This window comes from Mustela nigripes, chromosome 13 (assembly GCF_022355385.1).
Source record: "Mustela nigripes isolate SB6536 chromosome 13, MUSNIG.SB6536, whole genome shotgun sequence".
Classification (NCBI taxonomy): Eukaryota; Metazoa; Chordata; class Mammalia; order Carnivora; family Mustelidae; genus Mustela; species Mustela nigripes.
This window is the reverse complement of record NC_081569.1, coordinates 81,488,502-81,508,751: the sequence shown is the minus strand read 5'-3', so window position 1 is coordinate 81,508,751 and position 20,250 is coordinate 81,488,502. Positions and strand designations below refer to the sequence as shown.

The 20,250-nt window shown below is 38.1% G+C and overlaps 1 protein-coding gene across 2 annotated transcripts in view; it reads right to left on the bottom strand.

Annotated features, from left to right (window-relative positions):
• Window positions 1–6,394: 6,394 nt before the first annotated feature.
• The window catches only part of AKAP6 (A-kinase anchoring protein 6), a 461,709-nt gene continuing 447,853 nt past the window's right edge, over window positions 6,395–20,250 (bottom strand). For both annotated transcript variants that reach the window (XM_059373059.1, XM_059373058.1), the window contains 2 exons: window positions 16,149–19,564; window positions 6,395–11,039 (listed from right to left, as the gene is read on the bottom strand). In XM_059373059.1, coding sequence (XP_059229042.1) covers window positions 16,190–19,564 — 3,375 coding nt within the window. In that variant the 3' untranslated portion in view covers window positions 6,395–11,039; window positions 16,149–16,189. The remainder of the gene's footprint in view (window positions 11,040–16,148; window positions 19,565–20,250) is intronic.

The window sequence follows — 20,250 nt, the reverse complement described above, 5'->3', positions numbered from 1 at the left end:
AACTTTATTTCAAGTGAATGTCATAACTGAAGGGGAGAAGTAAATAAGAGGAAAAAGAAGGAAGGAATGAGGGAGGGAGAAAAAGATGAGAAAAATAATATAGGACATTTGGAACAAAATTTTTAACCAAACTTCCTCTGTATTGAGCAGAATGAGGTGTGTAGGAAGGGAAATGCGGGGTTGAGGGAATTGCAAATGAATCCTGAACTCTTTTCAAGAGGTTGTTTATTATAATGCTTCTGAAGCAATTTCTGAAACTATTTTAAGTGTATTCCATTATTCCGTAAATGAGTAAATGTATCGATGTTGCTGGTATCCAAGGCTGTCAGAGAGGAAGAAGGGAAATACAAATACAGAATCAGAGCCGTCAAGAATCTTAGAGGATAGATTGAAATTGAAAGAACTGGTGAGAACTCCTGATTTCTAAAATAAGTAAATGTATGTGTATATGCATGTTTGTGTATGTGTATATGCATGTGTCCGAATATGCCTTTGTGCATACATAAATGTACATATATATATATATAAGGGCATACACATTTCATGTATTTCCTAGCTTTGTTGGATAACAGCACCAAGAAGCAAAGACAGCCCCATAGCCATAAGCACTCCTAGAGCTCAGATCTCTGTCTCTAATCAATCCCTACTAAAAAGAGCTAAGGTCCTGCAGAGAAATGGCTGATTAAAGGATTGGGGCAGATAGGTACAAGATTAGATTGGAACACATTATTATACCAGAAAGAATAAGCTTAAAAACTGTCATAAAAATTCCGAAGGCTAGATTGAAGAGGCTCAGAGTAGCCAAATCTGGGACAATTTCTGCACCAAAATAATTTAAGTGCAGTAATGCATTATAAATAATGGGGAAATAATTCATGAATTTTTATCTATAATAGATAGATCAATAAACAAATACCAAAACTGACTGATAAATAGTAGCATTGGAAAGTCATCATTTTGCAACCATCTTAGCAAGGATCAAATTAGATAAGAATTATCAATGGATGCTAAATAATGGAAAATTTTGAGGCAGAGCAGCATATTAGCTGGCTTTAAAGTGATTCTCCACAAAATGATCAAAATCATCACCACTAATGGGGGACAGAGGCACTGTGTGTCTCCCGATATAATATGCCAAGGAGAACAGAACACCAACAATGCTATTGAGAATGCATGGCTTCAATCTAATCATGAAGAAAGATAAGATAAACACGAAATGAGGAATAATGTATTTTTAAAAGGGGTTGGGAGAAATCTATTTTTCATAATTATCAATGTCATAAAAAAAAAAAAGGCTGGGAAATGTTTCCAGATTAAAGGAAGCTAAAGAGATACGACAACTGAATTTAATACGTACTGTATATAGTGAAGAAGGAAAAAATGCTATAAGAGATATTATTAAGGAGACTGACAAAATTGGAATGTGAGAGGTAGATTAGATAAATCTATGATATCAATATAAACTTTTGAAGTTGATAATTGTACTATGGTTATTTAAGAGAATATACCTATATTCATATTAAGAAATACACAATGAAATAGTTAGGGATAAAAGGCCATGATCCATGTAACTTATTTTCAAAGAAAATAAAAACACTAATTTGAAAAGCTAGATACCCTTCTATGTTTGCTGCAGCATTATTTACAATAGCCAAATTATGGAAGCAACCCAGTCTCCATCAATAAATGAATAGATAAGGAAGATATAGTATATACATACAATGGAATATTATTTGGCCATAAAAAAGAATGAGATCTTGCCATTTATGACAACATGGATGGACCCAGAGGGTATTATGCTCAGTGAAATAAGACAGGGGAGAAAGACAAATACTGTATTATTTCACTTATATGTAGAATTTAAACAAAAACGAACAAAAATCCCCAGACTCTTAAATACAGAGAACAAACAGGTGGTGGCCAGAGGGGAGGTGAATGGAGGGATGGGTGAAATAGATACAGGGGATTAAGAAGTATGAACTTCCAGTTATAAATAAGTCACAAAGATGAAAAGTACAGTATAGGGAAGATAGTGAATAATATTGCAACAATGTTGTATGGTGACAGATGGTGATGACACTCATCATGGTGAGCACCGAGTAATGCACAGAACTGTAGAATCAGTGTTATGCTTCTGAAACTAATACAACATTTGATGTTAATTATACTTCAGAAATAAAAAAATGAAACAGATGGGGTAAGATATTAACAATAGGTAAAGCTGGCAAAAGTGTACTATTTTTATTTTTGCAATAGTTTGTGAACCTGAAGGTTATTTTATTATAAAAAGTAAAAAACAATTGAATTTGTTATTTTAAATGTTTATAGTTTAGGGGGTTGCCAGGGTGAACTCCAACAGATATGACCCAGGAGCACTGCTATCTTAGGAAATAACTCCTGAAGAAAATGAGAAATGTTGAAGTAAATTTTTTTGGAAACTGAGACTAAAGTATTTACTTTTAAAGCAAGAGGACTTTTGGGCAAAAAGGCTCATGTGAAGAAAAATCACGTGAAGAATGCTAGGAATCAACAAATCCCACATTTTTCATGTCATTAAATTAAAATTTAACTTTTATTTTCTAGAATTGTCTCTCTCCACCACCTCTTTCAGATATGAACAAAATACATGGAAGGGAAATTGCATCTTTTAAAGTATTTACCAAGCAAAATGCAATGATAAAAATGTATGTTCCTACCAGAACATTAATCTCGTCCTTCATGATTAACTATTGCGCTTTTCTTTCATCAGGCTCTGACCTTTAAGGTGTTCCTGTTGTGTGTGTTTTTAATGCTTAACTTTTCTGGAAAATGTGCAGAGGTCATAATGAGGCATAATTATATACAATATATAATTTTCTTTGGCCTTTTTCAAGTGCTAATTTAGCTATCATTTCTTCCTATAGAATTTTTTTAAGAAATTATTTCTAAGTGAAAGTCTTTTCTTCAGTTTTGGCATGAATTATATGTTCAATGAGTAATACAGACAGGAAATTTAGCAACGTGTGTGTGAATGTTAAGTGAACTCTGTAAAAATACTTCCTATTTATCTAGATCGAAAACGAGATTCTGAAACAGCTTTTTTTTCCCCTTCCAGACTCAGCCATTACGTAAAGGAAGCCACAAGTACTTAGCCTAGCTCTCTTCATCCTCGGTTTCCTTATTGTAAAATGGGTGTCCCTAATTAGTCCAGTGCCTGGTATACAGTAAACACTTACATGATGAGTTATTTTATTATTATTTAGATTGATTTAAAAAATAATATCCAGAGTATGTTTACTGACCTAGCCAGGTTTCCTGTAACTTATTCATTTACTGTACCAAGCAGTAATTGGTAATCACTATGGTGATGCCAAATCATCAAAGATTAAATTTTGTTTCTAAATGTTCGAGTTGCCAGTAAGTCATAGGTGACTTAAATAAGCAGTGCCTTAAGTTAACAAGAATATTCTGGTTTATAATCATTCCAAATCAATCAGAATCTGTTTCCTTTTCCTTTTAAAAAGTAATATACCTACTGAATATTATTTCATTCCTATTGAAATGCCTCTTAGTCTTTCAATGGTTAGTAATTTTACAACTTCCCAAAAAAGGTTTCTACATACAGTCTGCAAGCAAATACATTACTGATGAGAGAGTGATCCTGAACTTAGGAAGTACTTAAAATATTTAGGAAAGAGCCAAAATGGGTGTACATTGTAAAGAGAACGGTTTTCTGAAAAAGTCAAGGAGATTTCATTTTACAAAACCCTGCCGTAGGCATCATTAGTCACTTGAGATCAGCAGGGATAAGAGAACCTACATGAAGACTGATTTGATTTTCATACCACTTTAATGACAAGATAAATTTTCCGCAACTTGGATTTCTATATAAAAATACAGGTTAAAATAAATGAAACAGATCCGCAAGCAAGCAAACACACACACAGAGGGAATTACTTGTTTTGACTTGCTAACAGTGTAAGTAACTTGATCAACTAATAGAACAAGACTAATTCTGTACACCATGGAGTATTTTTTATGAACCAGTGGTTAGGGAATATTGGGATTTAGAGAGGATCTTTTGCGTTTTTATGTTCTTAACACCTTCCGTCATTTTAGTTCTTGAATAAATTTTGCTGAATAATGTTTTTTTATGTCTGTAATGGCCTATTTGTTTACAGGGAGTTGGATGTGTTTTTAATGACAGGGTAAGTATAAGGACAAAGAAATATTTTAGTTATTTTAGTGTTTCTTATAAAATCGTGTATTAATTTTTATTAAATTGACAAAATCTATTATTGTATGTCTTGATGGTGTGGAAAAAACACCAGATTACACGTGGGTAATCCTTTTCCAAATTTCCACATAAAATGAATGTAGAAGGGAGAAAGAGTACTAGCACAGTCTAGAAAGTGGACAAACATCACGGCTCCCATGGTAGAGATACGAATTTTGTGTCTGTCTGGAAGACATTGACGTTCCATATCTAATGCCTCTGTAGTTAACCAGGGGTGAACTTACCTGGACTAACTCATCAGAATCGGCCATTTCTCCAATGTAAATGTGAGGCCAAATTTTGTTGCACTTTACATTTGCTTCCCTTAAATTCACTTTTTTAAAAAATGGACTCACCAGAAAGCTTGGGTTCTTCATCACTGTGGAGTGTCCAGGGCTGTACATCCATGCACAGGGCTTTCACTTCTCTTTTCTTTTGAAGTCCTTTCTCAGGTTTTGGGGAACTTTTCAACCAAGAGAGCACAAGCCTCAGTATCAGTGATTCTTAAACATGATGTCATAAGGGATTTGTAATGAATAATAAGGCACGAATATTTTAAAATGATTTTTAGGGTCTCTAGGTGGCATAATCCATTAGCCATCTGCCTTTGACTCAGGTCATGATCCCAGGGTCCTGGATTCAAGCCCCGCATCAGGTTCCCTGCTAACCGGCCTGCTTCTCTCTCTCCCCTATTTGTGCTCTTTCTCTCACTCTCTCTCTCTCAAGTAAATAAATTAAAAATCTTTTAAAAAGATACTCTTTGAAATACAAATTAGGTTTGCTTAGAAGTTATGTGTAAAGTAATGTCACTCCATTCAGCTGCATCATGATCCCCTTTATGAGTGGGACAGAAGCGGGGCAGGGGGGTCTTTCCTCACTGGAAATTGTTTATGAATCCTTGGTAAAAGCCTAGAAGGGTCTCACACAGGTGAACAACTTCCAAGCTGTGTGTGTTGCAACAGAAAAGAGAAGGAGAAAAGTTGCTTTATGTAGGCCCTGTTTTACTTCAAGACACAAGTACAAATAATCTTTGCATATTTTCTGCTTTGGTGAGGGCCCATCAATCAACGAACAGAACCATCTCAAGGCATTGGCCAAAATGCCTTTGCAACAAGAAACTGTAATAATGTGGGCCTGATGTGCACACATCAGTGTGTTATTTTACTCTGAAAATGCAACTACATGGCAAGTCTCCTATTTAGGGGCCACTGATAGATGAAAGGTATGTGGTTGCTTTTTAAGGAAGAGGAGTGACTAAAAAGACCTTCCGTGAGTGTCCCCTCCATAGGCATGTGGCAGTAGGAGGTGGTAGTGCTCTCCATCGTGAATTAAAATACTAAGAATGGTTACCTTTTGAACATCTTCTATTCAACAAGAATGCCCACCTGTGGCCACAGAAGGGTCTGTGGTGAATACTTATTTTCTTGGCAAATTCAGATTGTTAATTATGACCAGCATGTGGGAAATGAAAGTGTATCTTACACAATCATGATCATGGTTTTTACCTTTGTTTGGGATGAAAAATAAATTTGAAAAAAAAGAAAACAAAACAAAAACAGACAGACAAACAAAAAACCGGACTCTTTGAAATGGCCAGGATTTAAAAATGCTTTAGAAAAACATTTAGAGAAAAGATTCCAGTTTATCAGTGAATTGAAGTGAGTTTAGGTTATGTCAATTTTCCTGATGGTTCTGATTGAACTAATGACTTAGTCTGTAATTGACTAACCCTCTAAATCAATCAAAGGCAGGCTGTTAATAACTGAACTAAACTTAAGTCCTTAAACCAACTGTGGATGTGGAACAATCTTTAAGTATATGAAACAAGGCATACTTTATTTTACTAAAGGTAATATGAAACTAAACCGAGAACTCAACAAAGTCTAGAAAGCAAAAAATAATGATGGTGGGTGCTAATACGTTACATTGATTTTGCAAATGGGACTCCATCCACCTTTAAGAAAATGGTGTCAGAATTTAGAACACTGTAGACCAGAAATGGGAAAACTTTTTCTGTAATGGAGCAAAAATGTTTTTGTAAATATTTTAGGCTTTGTATGCTACATGGTCTCTGCCTCAAGTACTTAACTCTGCAGTTACAGTGCAAATGCAGCCATAGACAATATGTAAACAAATGTGTGTGGCTATGTTCCAATAAAACTTTATTCATGGACACCAAAATTTGAATTTCAAATAATTTTTACATGTCATGAAATACTCTTCTTTTTTTTCCAACCATTTAAAAATGCAAAAACCATTCTTAGCTCATAGGCCAAACAATAAAAGACAGTGTGCCAGATTTAGCCCAAACTGTAGTTTGTTGACCCCTGCCTTCAACTACTAAAGCATGAACTGTTGAGAGTAGCTTGTGAATTTCAAAACACATCAAGAATGTCAGGGACTCATTCCTTCTTCATTAAAGAGTAGCTATTGAACACAACATTACTTATGCCCTATACTTGACAAAAATGTTTACCCTGAGTTGAATAATGAAAAAATAAACAACTGGACACATCCAGATTGTGGGTCATTTTGTAAAACTGGCCTAGACTTTTCAGAAATGTCAGTTATGAAGGATCAAGGAAAGAAAGACTAAGAGCATAGGGAAACTGTTCCAAATGAAAAAGACATGAAAACTAAACGCAATGCAGGATTTTTGTTTGGAGGGATTAATTAAGCATTTAGATGAAGTGTTAGGATTTGAAATTTAATTTCAAATGGTTCAGCACAGTAGTATATTTATGTGTGTGTGTGTAGAAAGAGAGAGAGATGAAACTAATGGAGTAAAATATTAACAATAAACAAATCTGAGTGATGAGTAGGCAAATATTGTACTATTCATTCAGCTTTTATAGGTCTGAAATTATTCAAAATAAAAACTGAAAATATGTATAGAAAAAAAGACTTGTAAATTTAGTTGGTTCAAGTTAAAAAATTTGAAGTATAAGAATTATACAATGCTTGAAAAACCAGGTATTTATCAAAATTCTAAAATAATACTAAACTCATTTGGAGATTAAAATAATTTGACTCATAACAAATAGCAGGATTATTTCAGTGTGTTTTGATAGTTGCATCTAAATTGTTCCTAGGAATTTTAGCATGGGTAAAACCTAAGCTGGATGAAAGAAACATAACAAAATCACCAAATTCAGATTCTCAAAAACCCTGGATTTAGCTTGTTCTGCTGTCGTATAAGATGCATTTATTCAGTGACCAGAAATCTGAAATCTTTTTTCTGTAATTAAAATTTTCAGATTCAAACATTTCAACTCTAGTAGTCAAATCCAGATAGCTCTGCATACTATTTCTGCTCATTAGGTTTTTGAAAATGTAGAGAAACTAGATAGAAAACAAAATAAATGGGTCATCACTTAATTTGTTGAGATCATTCTATTCAAGGACATGAAAGGCACTTTCACAAGAAAAACTGTAAACCCTTTGTAGGCAGAGGGCCTTCTAGTTGCCTTTGTATCTCTAAGGCCAAACACAATGCCTCACGAGTAGCCACTCAATGAATGTTTGCTGAACGACCGAATAAATGAATAAATAAATGGAGGGGAGGACCCTACCTTATATGGAAATGGGTTAAGTTTGGATTTGATGTAAGGAAAAGATTCAAGATGACTCCGGCACTAGACTGGGCCACTAAAGGAGATGAGGGATTGATTATTTATTTATTTATTTAAATTTACAATACTAGAATAAACCTATATCTTGAATATATTTTTAGAGAAAACCACTTAAATGTTCAGATATTTTCTACATGTATGATGATAAAGAGAGTTCCTCAATTTCAAGGAGTCTGTCTGCTAACATTCACTCAGGTTGAAATGGATCTGAAAATCATGATGAGTGAAGGGCAGTTGAGGGAATGAGGAGTAGAAATCACAACGGCTGGGAGAAGACGAGTAACTGGCCTCAGTCATCTTCAAGGATGCCATGAGAAAGAAGGGGCAGAAATAGTCTGAGCAGCTCATCAGGACAGAACCAGAACTGGGAGCAAAATTAAAGGCAGAGGGAAGGCAGCACTGTGTAGATTTTAGCTACCGAAGAAAGAACCTTCTAACAAAGATACACACCCAACCAGCTTGCCTTAACAAATAATGAATCACTCAGTGGAAGGTGTAGGCAGAGCTGGTGTGACCATTTTCAAGGATGGCTGGGGAGGTAGTGCCCACACACAGCAAGAGACTGAAGCTCTCCCATCCCTTCCAACCAGAAAAAGTACTGTTCGATAGAAGTCATTTTACAAATTCAGTGTTAATACTAAGAAGGTAATTAATAAGCAAATATTTGTAACACCGCAAGGACTTCTGTGAGCGTATACCAGGTAAATGGGACATCATGGTCAGCTTGTTCCAGTTGATGTAGACCTTGGCATTACCCAAGGAAAATTTAGGTCATCTCAATATGTAAAAAATACCGTACCTTAACAGAGATCCCAAATGCTTTGAAGTGTTTCACAGACTCTCCATCTTGGGCCACTATCCCTATGTCCTGTTATTTCAAGCGTAGCTAATTTTCTACAGCTGCCTCCTAATGAGCCATTTATCTCTAATCTCTTCCACCTGTAACCGACTTGCCCACCACTACTAGATGTCTGCCTAGAACTTCTTTTGAACTATTACTACCTGTTCAGAAGCCTAGAATGATTAATCAATTTAGAAATATGTATGGAAAAAGATTAGAAGAGACATAACAATAGTTTCTAAAATGGTAAAATTGTAGACTAGTTTTTTTTTTAAATGTTCTTGGTGTTGTACTCATGTTCTAATGATAAATACAATCAAGTGCAAAAGAAAGACTTTCCTTACTACCTACTGTATTACATACAAAAGCTCCAACTTAACTTTTTAAAAGACTCCTCATTCAGTCTCCCAGTTTACCTTTTGCCCACTAACCCTGCAATAAAACTTCACTCATTTTCTGTTGTCTAACTTTCTGGTCCCTTCTAGCCCTTCTCTTCAGCTCATCCCTCTTTGCTACTCGCTACTTCCGTCTCTGTGCCTCATTTACCACTCTGCTCTCATCCTTGCCTGCAGAACAATTACTGCTTCTCATTTGTGTATTCCCTGCATCTGGGCTGTAGGTAAGCCTCCTGAGGGCAGGGCCTTTGCTGATCTATGCATCTCCCACTCTAGAATAGTCCTTGCAGATAAAAGGTGTTAATTAGCTATCAGTTGAATAAACGATTGCATTACCTATTTTCCTAGTAATTTATATTTTAGTGCAGGTGTCTCAAAATGAAAAGGTGCATGTCACCCATACTGTCTAATTCAATACTTAACTTCAGTAAATTTTTATTGGCTACCTACTGTGTATCAGGCACTTTAGTAGGTGTTAGGATATAAATTTAAAACTGCATTTAAGAAGAGCAATAAAGACCAGATGGAATATTTCTCAGCTCATTTCTTTTAACACAAAATAAATACACCTTAAATCTATAGTCTAAGTCAAAATAGTCATATTTTCTAGACCATCTTTCTAACAAACACATTCAAAAGAATTACATAAAATAAATATGAGACTGACTAGGTAGCCTGAAATCCAATATCAAATCCTTAATGATAAGTAGAGATAAAAAATTTAGGATAGGTTCTTACTGGTTTAGGGGAACTGGCATTTAATCATTTGTGTTCTAATATCTTTATAGTGATCAGGAAGATTTTGAAAATTGTGAACGCTTCAGGTGTAGTTTAAGTAATTTTAAGTCTCTTATGCAATATGGGTATTTTGGAAGCTACTATGTGTTGTAGTTTTTCCAGAATCAGATGTAATAATTTGGTAAAGAACACAGGTAGAAGAGATCACTGGTTTTCCTTTTCCCCCAATAAACTATGTTTATTATGCCAATTTTAATTACCATGCAATCTAATGGTTTAAGGCTTATATTTTCCACATCACTAGACATCATAAACATGAAAGCATTTTATACTGTCATTATACATCAATGTTTGTACTTGGTTATACATATATACAGAAATTATTCACACATCTTAACCTTGCTATTTCCTCCTTTCAAACCAACATAATTTTACCGTGAAAGCAGCTTTTTAATAAATGGTATAAGAAATACAGCAAGGCACACTTTTTTAAAAAACTTTTTTCTCATTACCACCTCAAGAAGCATAAAAAACGAAAATGTTGTACATAATTTAATAGTAGAATGTCACCAGTTTATAATATACAACACCATATAGTTGTTTCTTGAAGTGCTGCATAGATAATAATCTTTAAAATAAAATAAATAAAATAGCGCTTTTAAAAGTTGCTTAATCTTGAAAGAAGGACCAGTATTTCTTCTGTATGCTGCAATCAAATCAAATGTTGGCCTTTTAGGTAAACCTCTTTCGATAAACATAGGCATCATACCATAAAAGAAAAAAATCCAGACTCAAACATGAAATTGGTCAAGTACGGGCAGGGCTGGGGGTGTCATTCCAGACAGGTGAATTTAATGGACCATCGATTTGGTGGACTGCAGAACTTTTTTAAAGAGTAGATGGGGAGGGAGGAGGCAAACGGAAGAGTCTCGCTGGAGAGGCAGGGCCGGCAGAGGTAGCTCGGGACAGGAGTCCATGGGAAAACAAGCAGCTTCGCCAAACTTCAAAGACAATCACCTAAAGAAAACCAGTGCACAGTCCAGATCACAAGGCTCATGTGGACAAATCGCATTCGGAGGGAAGATTCGTCTTGGGAGAGGTCAATGTGACAAATGGCAGTGACGTGATGAAACCGCAGACTAGCCCGGGGTGGGAGGCCACCCCTGAGTCAGGCTTATCTACAAGAAACAAAAACGTGATAAGAAAAGGTATCAGAAAGGACTGTTTCATTGGCAAAACCGAGTCCTCTGAGGAAGACTGCCATTTTGGAACTACCCGCTAATGTTCTGAAACAAAAGGATACACAAAACGAAGTGATTTTATTAGCCCAACGGTTCACATTATTGACAAAAATGTTTTAGAATCAATTGAAAAATGCATTGACTTTTTTTTTAAAGACATGGTTTTAAAGAAAACAAGAAAAATCCTCAAGTTTGACCTTTTCTCTGGATATCATCTACTCTTTTACTTGTGAACTGAGTTTTGAACACTCAAGATAGATTCAAATCACTATGAAAATGTGAGGCCGCTGGTTCCAAGTGACACAGCCAAGTATCCACAGTGATTCACAGCCTGGGAACTCGGACCCTCAGGTGGTTGAACCTTTTCCTTAGGGACTGTATGTGTGACAGTAGAACTGAACAATTCTACCATTATATGGTTGTGAAATATTCACAACTTTGTCACAACCCCAAATGTTTCAGCCCCTTACTGGTAAAAGGATCTAACCTGGGTTTCTAGCTCGAATATGAATGCATTTCATTTAAGGTACAGACACTCTGTGAAAGTAAAAATGACACTATTATTTCTGGACATCTTGATGGCTCAGATACAAATTCGTTCTAAACTCAGTCAGTTCTGCCTACTTCTAGGAGGCTGAAAGCAACAAGTTGGATGTGAGGAACAGCTAAATTCCAGGGATAGGAAGTAGAGGATGCAATTATTTGAGGTCCTTTGACCAGCTGTCAAATAAAGCAGGGTTTGCTTGTCTGGGTTTAAACCGAGTTCTGGTGTCCAATGTCAGGTTGCTTTATTGTCTTTCTAGACCTAAATATTCTCCTTCTCCATCTTTCTCCTTCTCTATAATCATGTAACCTGTTTATGAGCCAGAAACACTTCAGCAAATGTGGTTTGGCTGAAGTCTCGGGAAGCTGGGGAGAGAAGGCAGGTTCTCAAGAACAGGGAGAGATAGACAGGAGCAGATGGGCCAAAGTTTGGTACAGTCAAATACCGCAGTAACTCAAGAAAGTCCATGGTACATTGTTCAAATGCTGAGGCCAGGACTCACTTGAAATATAGACACCGAGTGAGGAATCCTGAGGTGAGGCAAAGCTGGTCTTACTAAATGCCAATATTTAAATTCTCTCTGGCTAATCAGGTCTTTCAACTTGGCCCACTTGGAAAGGGGCCGAAAAGGGCCGGCAAAACAGACTGAAGCATAGATCTGGGGGGGGGGGGGGGGGGGGGGGGGGGGGGTAGAAGTGGGGGGGGTTTGGGGGGGGGGGGGGGGGGGGGTGTGTGGGAGTGCGTGTGCATGTGTGTGTGTTTGTTTGTGCGTGTGTGATGGGTGATGACCAATAAAATCTTTGTTATTTAGCATGGCAGCTAGTTATTCAGAGTGCTCAATAATTAAAAAGCATTTCACATCTACCAGAATCTTGACTTATTAAAATGATTTTAAAGGTAACTTTGGTAAGGATCCACTTGCATCGTTTAGCAAAAAATTAATATACTATCACCAAGAATAGTTTCTTAAGCCTGCTGGGCCAGCTTTGGATCATATTAAACACTTAGTGTCAATCCAACTAACAGAATAAGAATTTACACCGTATACATGAGAAATGTTTGCTCTTAATGTTTTCTCAGTTTGTAATGACCGAGTAGGAGCAATTTTACTGGGTATGTGTATACTGAAGCATTCATAAATACAAGTTATTGCTGAAAATCTAAAATCGATGAGCTACCCACAGTCACATCTACAGACCAATAAGACAGGAAAAGCAATGGAGTAAAAAGTTCTGAAGGAAATTCATGCATCCTAAATATAGCCCCTCCAACACACACACACACACACACACACACACACACACACACACACATACACCCCATACACAGCAAAACAAAACTGAAAACCAGAGTAAATCAAAAAGGAAAAAGAAAAGTATACACTGGCTAAATGTGATGAGTGAAATTTTTATACCACAGGATTTATCCAGCCTGAAGTTTACGGTTAAATCATTCACCAAAGATCAGAGGCTTATGATGAGGATTATGAAGAAATAACTGTCAGAATACAGCAAAAAGATTAGTGCAAAGTACATCTCTTAGGCAGGTCCTAGGAGGCACTCCAGACATACATTATGTGCTTCCTCCAAAAGAGGCAGAAATTTCTGGATCTATCCAGTTACCTTTTCTTTGATGTGATTTGCTGTAACTGACCTCTCTATTTTGGTAGAAACATGGCACAGAAATGAAAATAGTGAAAAGCACAGCAGTGTGCCTAGAAATCAGTGTAGATGCATCCTGTGTGAAACCATGTTTAAAATTTCAATAGTGTCAGTGAGTTTTTAATTAGAACAGTAAATGAATAACCTCAAAACCATTTTGAAAAAAATTCTTGGTACAGATGTAGACTGTAGCTGCTGTTCTAAGTTGTAGCTCTTTCCAGATGACATAACTTCATCATCTGAGAACTTATTTCTGGGGAAAAAAAAAAAGGCCCAGCAAATTGAATGTGGTGTATTTTATTATCCTGATAGAGCACTCCAACTGATGGTTTTGAAATCGCTTTAAAAAGTAGAGCTTTTTTTTTTTTTCCCCTCCTTTGAATCTTGTAGGAAGAACAATGACAAGAGTTAAGCTCTTATAAACACCAAGTCTCATACCTACCAAATAACTTTATTAAGGATTCCTGATATTTAACACCAAAGGCATGTCAGCCTTTTGCGATTAAATAACTCATCCTGGTTGGTAGTATTTTAAAAAAATGTAAATATCTATGCCCAGGTACCCAGTGCTAATGACGGGGGAATAATGTAGGCATCCAGATATTTGGGGTGTGTGATACGGATAAAAACTGAATAGGACCAGTGGATATGACTATGGAAATGGCTCCTGGCTGATCACAAGTCACTTGGGGCCATGTGAGTTCTGCAGAAGGAAAATCTGGCTGCGTCTCCCATTGTCTGAGACAGAGCCAGGAACCACATCTCGGGGGCTCCACAAAATATCGCTGACTGGCAGGTAGGCCAGCTGATAGCGTTGCTTTGTCGTGCCTGTGAAATGTGAGAGCTGCGCCCACCCAACAGCACAGCATGTTCACTTGCCCAAGTCCAAAGATGGAGCTGCTTATTATTCCCATTTCCACTCTCTAGCTACATCATAGACTGAAAACTCCCAAAGTATCTAAAAGGGAGGCTGCGATCCAGGGGCTTCTCCAAGGCCAGTGCTGCTGAAACTCTGGGTCTCCACATGACCGGTGACTTCAGGATCCCAGTCACACAACATCTTGCTCTGAGGGATGTTGCTTTCAAGCCTCTATCCCCTTGCAGAAAACAAAAATCAGCCGGGCTCCACCAGCCCTTCTGCAGGGCTCGGCCGAGCCAGCGGTAACAATTGGTACTAATAGAACTTGTTTAGAAGCATCTTTTAGAATTGCAGTGACTCTCCCTTAATGGTCAGCTTTACTGCATACTGATGTAGAATGTGATTATGGGGTGGACATGTTTCACAGAAAATACATGTCTCTCTCTCCTACTTTTGTCCTCACTTCTGGCCAATTGTAAATTGAGTCTGAAACACAGAAAAATTAGTTGAGCTATATTAGTAGGTAGGATGTCTTTCTTCAATTTTGCATACCGAGTTTATTTTTAGGGTATATATATGGTATATATTCCCCCCTCCCCATTTCTAGCAGCTCTACACAGAATCACACATTTTAATGAGCTTAGGGCACAGGTGTTGCAGGAAAAAAAATAATGATGTTTGCCATTCATCTTTCAAATTAAATAATGTGTTTTTAAATAGTAACTTTTTTCATAATACATTATGGGAACAACATTTATCTGTCACATTTTAAAAGATGTATTTGTAATAAATGTAAATTACTTTTAGAAAATCAGTAATTAGGCTCATCAAAAAATAAACAATCTGCCACAAAAAAGATAATCTTTAGCATAGTTAAGTATAATAACTGTTATTTGAATAAGTTAACAAATTAGGGTAGATTGCTTCTGTAATTCATTTCCTATAGCACGAGTTTAGGTTACAGCATTAAGCTTCTGGAGTGGGGGGTGGAGATGGCATTCAGCACCTCACACTTTGGTGAAATACAACTCTCACATTCAAAAGCTCAAATTTTCTTCTTTAGACTTGACTGAGAAAGTGTATTCATCACTGGGGCTCAGAAATGGAAAATAACTGAATTTTTGTGTCACTTTTTGAGCTATACCATCATCTCAGAATTATCAATCAATAGCTGTCTTATTAAATATGAAGAGTGGAATGACTTTCTTAAAAATTTTGATGGAAATCAGCCTGTCACCTTCAGGCAAAATTCAAAAAATTCTGTTTTTATCGAAACGCCATTAACCTGTCATGTATTCGCTCTGCATTTGCTTTCTGGGCCTGTTCTCGGTCTGTGTGTGGATAAATAGGAGCCTCTTCCCTAACATCAACTTTCCCCTCCTGTTTGAGTCCTTGGCCTTGGCCGTGATTAGGAGCTGTGACAGCACAGCCTTCCACTGGGGAAGCAAATGTGATGATAGTTGCATTAGACAGAAGCATAAAAGGGAGGCCCAGATCAGGAGATGCAGCCTTTAACCTAATCATTGTTCATTTCCAGGCACCCGAGGCTCTGTGTACAGGAAACTGAAGCAGGGGGGCATTGTCACTGGGCATGCATTTTGATCAGAGGGTATAACTGCAATTGGGAGAACCTTTTTTCCTCCCTCAGGGGCAGGATGTGAGGTCCTAAATTATCTGGCTACTTCCTCAAATTTAACATTCTTCTTGTCAGGATTATGTAATAAAAATAATGTCACTAAAAATGTCGCTTGTGACCGTCTCTTTCCCTTTTGCCTCGCAGTTACTTGCATTGTTGGGAATGTTTCTTCCCCCCAAATGTGTTATTCTGATAAATGTCTGCAATGACCAGTCATTCTGACTAGTATTCTCTCCTATCATGGCATTGTTGCCTCAAACTCATAGTTGAAGTATATATAGATATATATTAGATACATGTTAAAATATATTAATAATATATATTAAAACGCGAGGAGCATACATACCTTTCAATGAGATGATTTTCATGCGTGGAGAGGGTTACATTCTACCTATGCATATTTTTATGTTGTTCTTCATGAAGATTTAGAAGGTTTTCTTCACAGGTTAAAGTTTTGGAGTTGGGATGCAATGCAGCCTTGTCTTTTGGCTGCTTTGCCTTTGAGGAGAGTTCTGGAACTCCGGATTTGGCTGAAGCAGCATTATGCTCTTCCGGCATTCCTGATTCACCTGTGTTTTCTAAACTTTCCTTTTCACTGCCTAGCCTTGAAGTAGTTAGCTCTGAGCTTTCCCCACAGATTGTAGCTTGGGGTAAACCATCCGCTTCCTTTCTGACATCAGATACTTCCTGATGGGGAGGACTTGAAAGAACCACCATGTCTGCCTCCTCAGCCAAGAGAGATGTATCGCTAAACTCAGGGGAGCCAGCTGCTGTTTGTTGGGGCACAGAAGCCTCACCAGAAATAGCAGGTTCGTCTGGAGGAGGGCCGGGGAGGCAGGGCTCATCTCCATCCAGGTCATCATCAACACAGGCCTCAAAGAAGCATTCAGGTTCCTCCTTGTCCTCTAAGCCAGAGTCAGTCATGTCCAGTGGCACTGGAGTGTTACTCTTCTCTTCCACGTAACTGGTGACCTCCCCACAATCACTGTCATGAGAGGAGAGAGATAAGTAGGAATAAAAGTCCCCTTTTCTCAGCTGGATGGGCCGGTGAGAATGTTCCAACACCTTCTCCTTGATCTGAGTTAACGAGGTAGGAGCAGCTGCCTCATTTTCAGGTTGAGATTTACTTTTTAGGGCCGTTGAAGCCATGTCGATGATTTCCTTAACAAAGTCGTGTACGGAACAATCCTCAGCATCTTTTTGATGGGAAACATCTGGCTCGCAGTCACAACAGGAAATGTTGTCACTGACAGAAACGTTCTCCTCTGTTTCATTTTGTTCAAGTGCTCGGCAGCAACGAGCAGATTTTCCAGCCACGCTTGGTGCATCATTAGATGAAGATTTCAGTACATCAGAATCCTGCCTACTGGTAACTCTAGCTTCTGAAGGCAGCTCTGGGCAAGACTTCTCAGTGGGAGTAGAAGCAGTTGATGGATTTTCAAAATGGTGGCGGTTTTGACATTTCTTTGGACGGTGTCTAACAGTCTGGGGAACAAATTCATTTCCAGCAATATTTGCATCATCTGAGCTATCCATAAATACTTTACACTTACAATGCTCACTGTCTGAATTCTTCTTCCCAGTTGTACCGAGACTTTCCGATTCCTTCGAGATCCCATTCTGTTCATCTTTCTGCCCTTCTGGCGTGCTTTCAATATTGCCATTTTCCATGTCAGCCACATATGGGTCTTTATTGACTTTGAAAATATTTTTCTTATTTTCACCCTTTGTCCCTAACTCATGGGCATGGGATAAATTCTTGCCGTTTCCATTACTTTCGGAGAGACGTTTGATGGAGCTGTTAAGTAGAGCCTCGATGTTCAGGGTATCAGAAGGATTGGTCATCTCACTACTACTGACATCCTTACTGCCCTTTATTTCATCACTGAGATTACACCTTCTCTTATCTTTTGTCAAGGAGAGCTTTGGTCTGATCCAAGTCTGCAGTTCATTCTTTATATAGTCCAATCCTGACATTAAGTTGCATTCTTCATAAATTTCATCATCTGTTGCAATACTGGAGTCATCATCCTCATCTTTGATGCATAGCTCTTCTTCTGTCAAGGTGAGGGTAGAGCTAGAAAGGAGGTCACTGTCATCTTCATCATCAGTGCAAGCAGAGGTACAGGAGACATTAACAATCATGCTGACATTGACGTCGCTTTCATCAGCCACCGACCGAGTCAGGCGCTTCCTGAATGATGCATTTGATTCTGGAATCTTGTTCTTGTGTAATACAATATCCTCTGAGCAAAGAGAGAGCTCATCGCTGCTACTTAGTTCTGTAAGAGATGCTGGCGAGTCTTCGTTGATAGAAGATGCTATGTCCAATGACAGCTGGCCACTAAAGGACATCTTTTGGGAACTGCTTTGGAGAGTCATATCAGAGACACTCCGTTTTATCTTTTGCTCTGAAGGGCTCTGGATATTCTCCAAACGATTCAGGAGATCTAAAGTCCTTTTACTCAGTTCACCAACTGAGCCACTGCTCACGCTTATGTCCCCAGAGCTGTGACAGCTAAAAAGATCCTCATTGCTTTTATAGGATGTCAACCAACTTTCTAAAGAGGTGCTTCGCTGGAGGCTGTCACTGCCATTTTTAAGGATGCCCAACCCAAATAAATCACCCCCTGGAGAAAGGGACTCAATAGATGAGCTGTGGGATAACAGGGAGAGCTGTCTGCCATTCTGCATGCCAGTGAATGTCTTCTCTCCATTACCACTTTTATATGAATTTCGATCCATTTCATGGGATGCACTTGCCAAAAGCCTTTCATGGGGAGGTGCATCTGGCTGTAACTCTGTAGCCTGATGTTTAGATTTGCAGGACTTTTTATCAAAATAAAAACCATGAAGCAGGGGATCCTCCACATGTGCTTTTTCACTTTGTGACTGTTTCATTATCATTGGTAATTTGAGTTTTGAGCCTTGGAGGTACGAGTAATCATAAAATGTAAACACATCATGTTTTCCTTGTAATTCTTCTCCCAAACAATCAGGGGTATATTTGGTAACACTGTTTAAATCTCCAACTTTTCCATTTACACAACTCACTGGTGAAATGGATGACTGAGAGCTGTTTGGAAGCTTAATGTGCTCCTCCTCATCTTTGAATTTCTGCTTTAACACATTAACTGCATCTCCCATTTGTGGGTCCAGATGTTCAGTTTCAGGGTTACTTGGGGACCCATCCACCACATTGAGCAAGCACATTTCTGAGTTGGTGGTGGTTTCAGTGTCCCCTTCACTCACGATTCCACTCTCACTGCCTGAATTCTGGCTCATGTCACCTCCATGGCATGGGCAGGGCTTCACCAAATTGGAACCTCCGACAAGGTCTGGCAAAGATTTGGTGGATGAAAATGAAGAGTCTTTACTGAGACTCTTTGTTAAAACACTAGGCTGTGTCACACTGGTGAACTTCGGATTGTTTTTCAGAAATGGCATGTGGCTGTCCTCATAGAGTTCCACATTGTGGAGGCTGTACACTTGGTAAATGTGTGGACTGGAGGGGGCAGTGATACTCGAGGCATACTGAGATCCCCCATGGTCACCTGCCTCTTCTTCATAACCAGGGTCCTCACTACCTATCTCTTCAAGCTTTAAGGAAGGCATGACAAGTTGGGGTTCCTGATCAAGATCACTTGAGTCTTCATTCAAACTAATTAACTTGTTGCTTATGTCAGTTTCATCCCATTCCAGGGCATCCTCACTCGTCCCATTTAGATCCATCAAGCCAGGATCAATCACGTTCAAAGTCTCCTGTGTAGGAAGAAGAGAAAAAGAAGAAGCAGCAGCAGCATTAGGGAACACAAGCATGAACATTTTATCCATTCAAAATCTCTTGGAAGAGTTAGGAAAGAAATTTGCCCAAGCATGGATTTGAAAGACAGCATAATTATCAGCTCTATTCTCCTCTGGAATAACATCCAAAATTATTGAAATGGGTTTTTCTATCAATAGTAATTTGTCACTGAAGGCAATAACATAGATTAAAATGTAAGATTATTAGAGTCAAGTTGTAATTTTTGGAATAAACCATTTCCTTTAGATTCTTTTACATTTTTAACCTGGGATTGGGTGAAGATAAAACTGTGAGGTAAATGAAGGTAGAAAGAGTACAGCCTGTGACATCTTGAAGGCACATTCGCTCTGATACTCTTAGTCTAGCAGTCCACAGTGGAATACCATTTACAGCCACAGGTGGCAGACCCCCTCTTCTATATGCTTGGGCTTTCCACTGGAAGCAGCTTTTGCCATGGGGAAATAAAATAGGCTTGTAACCAACCACCTGTAGAGCCATTCATGGCCAGAGACCCTTGTTTGTCCATCTTTTCTTCTGCATTCACTTTCAGAAATTGGCCCTGTTCTCAAATAGATCCAAGATAGACAACACTTGACTGGTTTTCTCACCTACATGCTATTGGACCCTGAGTCTTGAGCCCTGG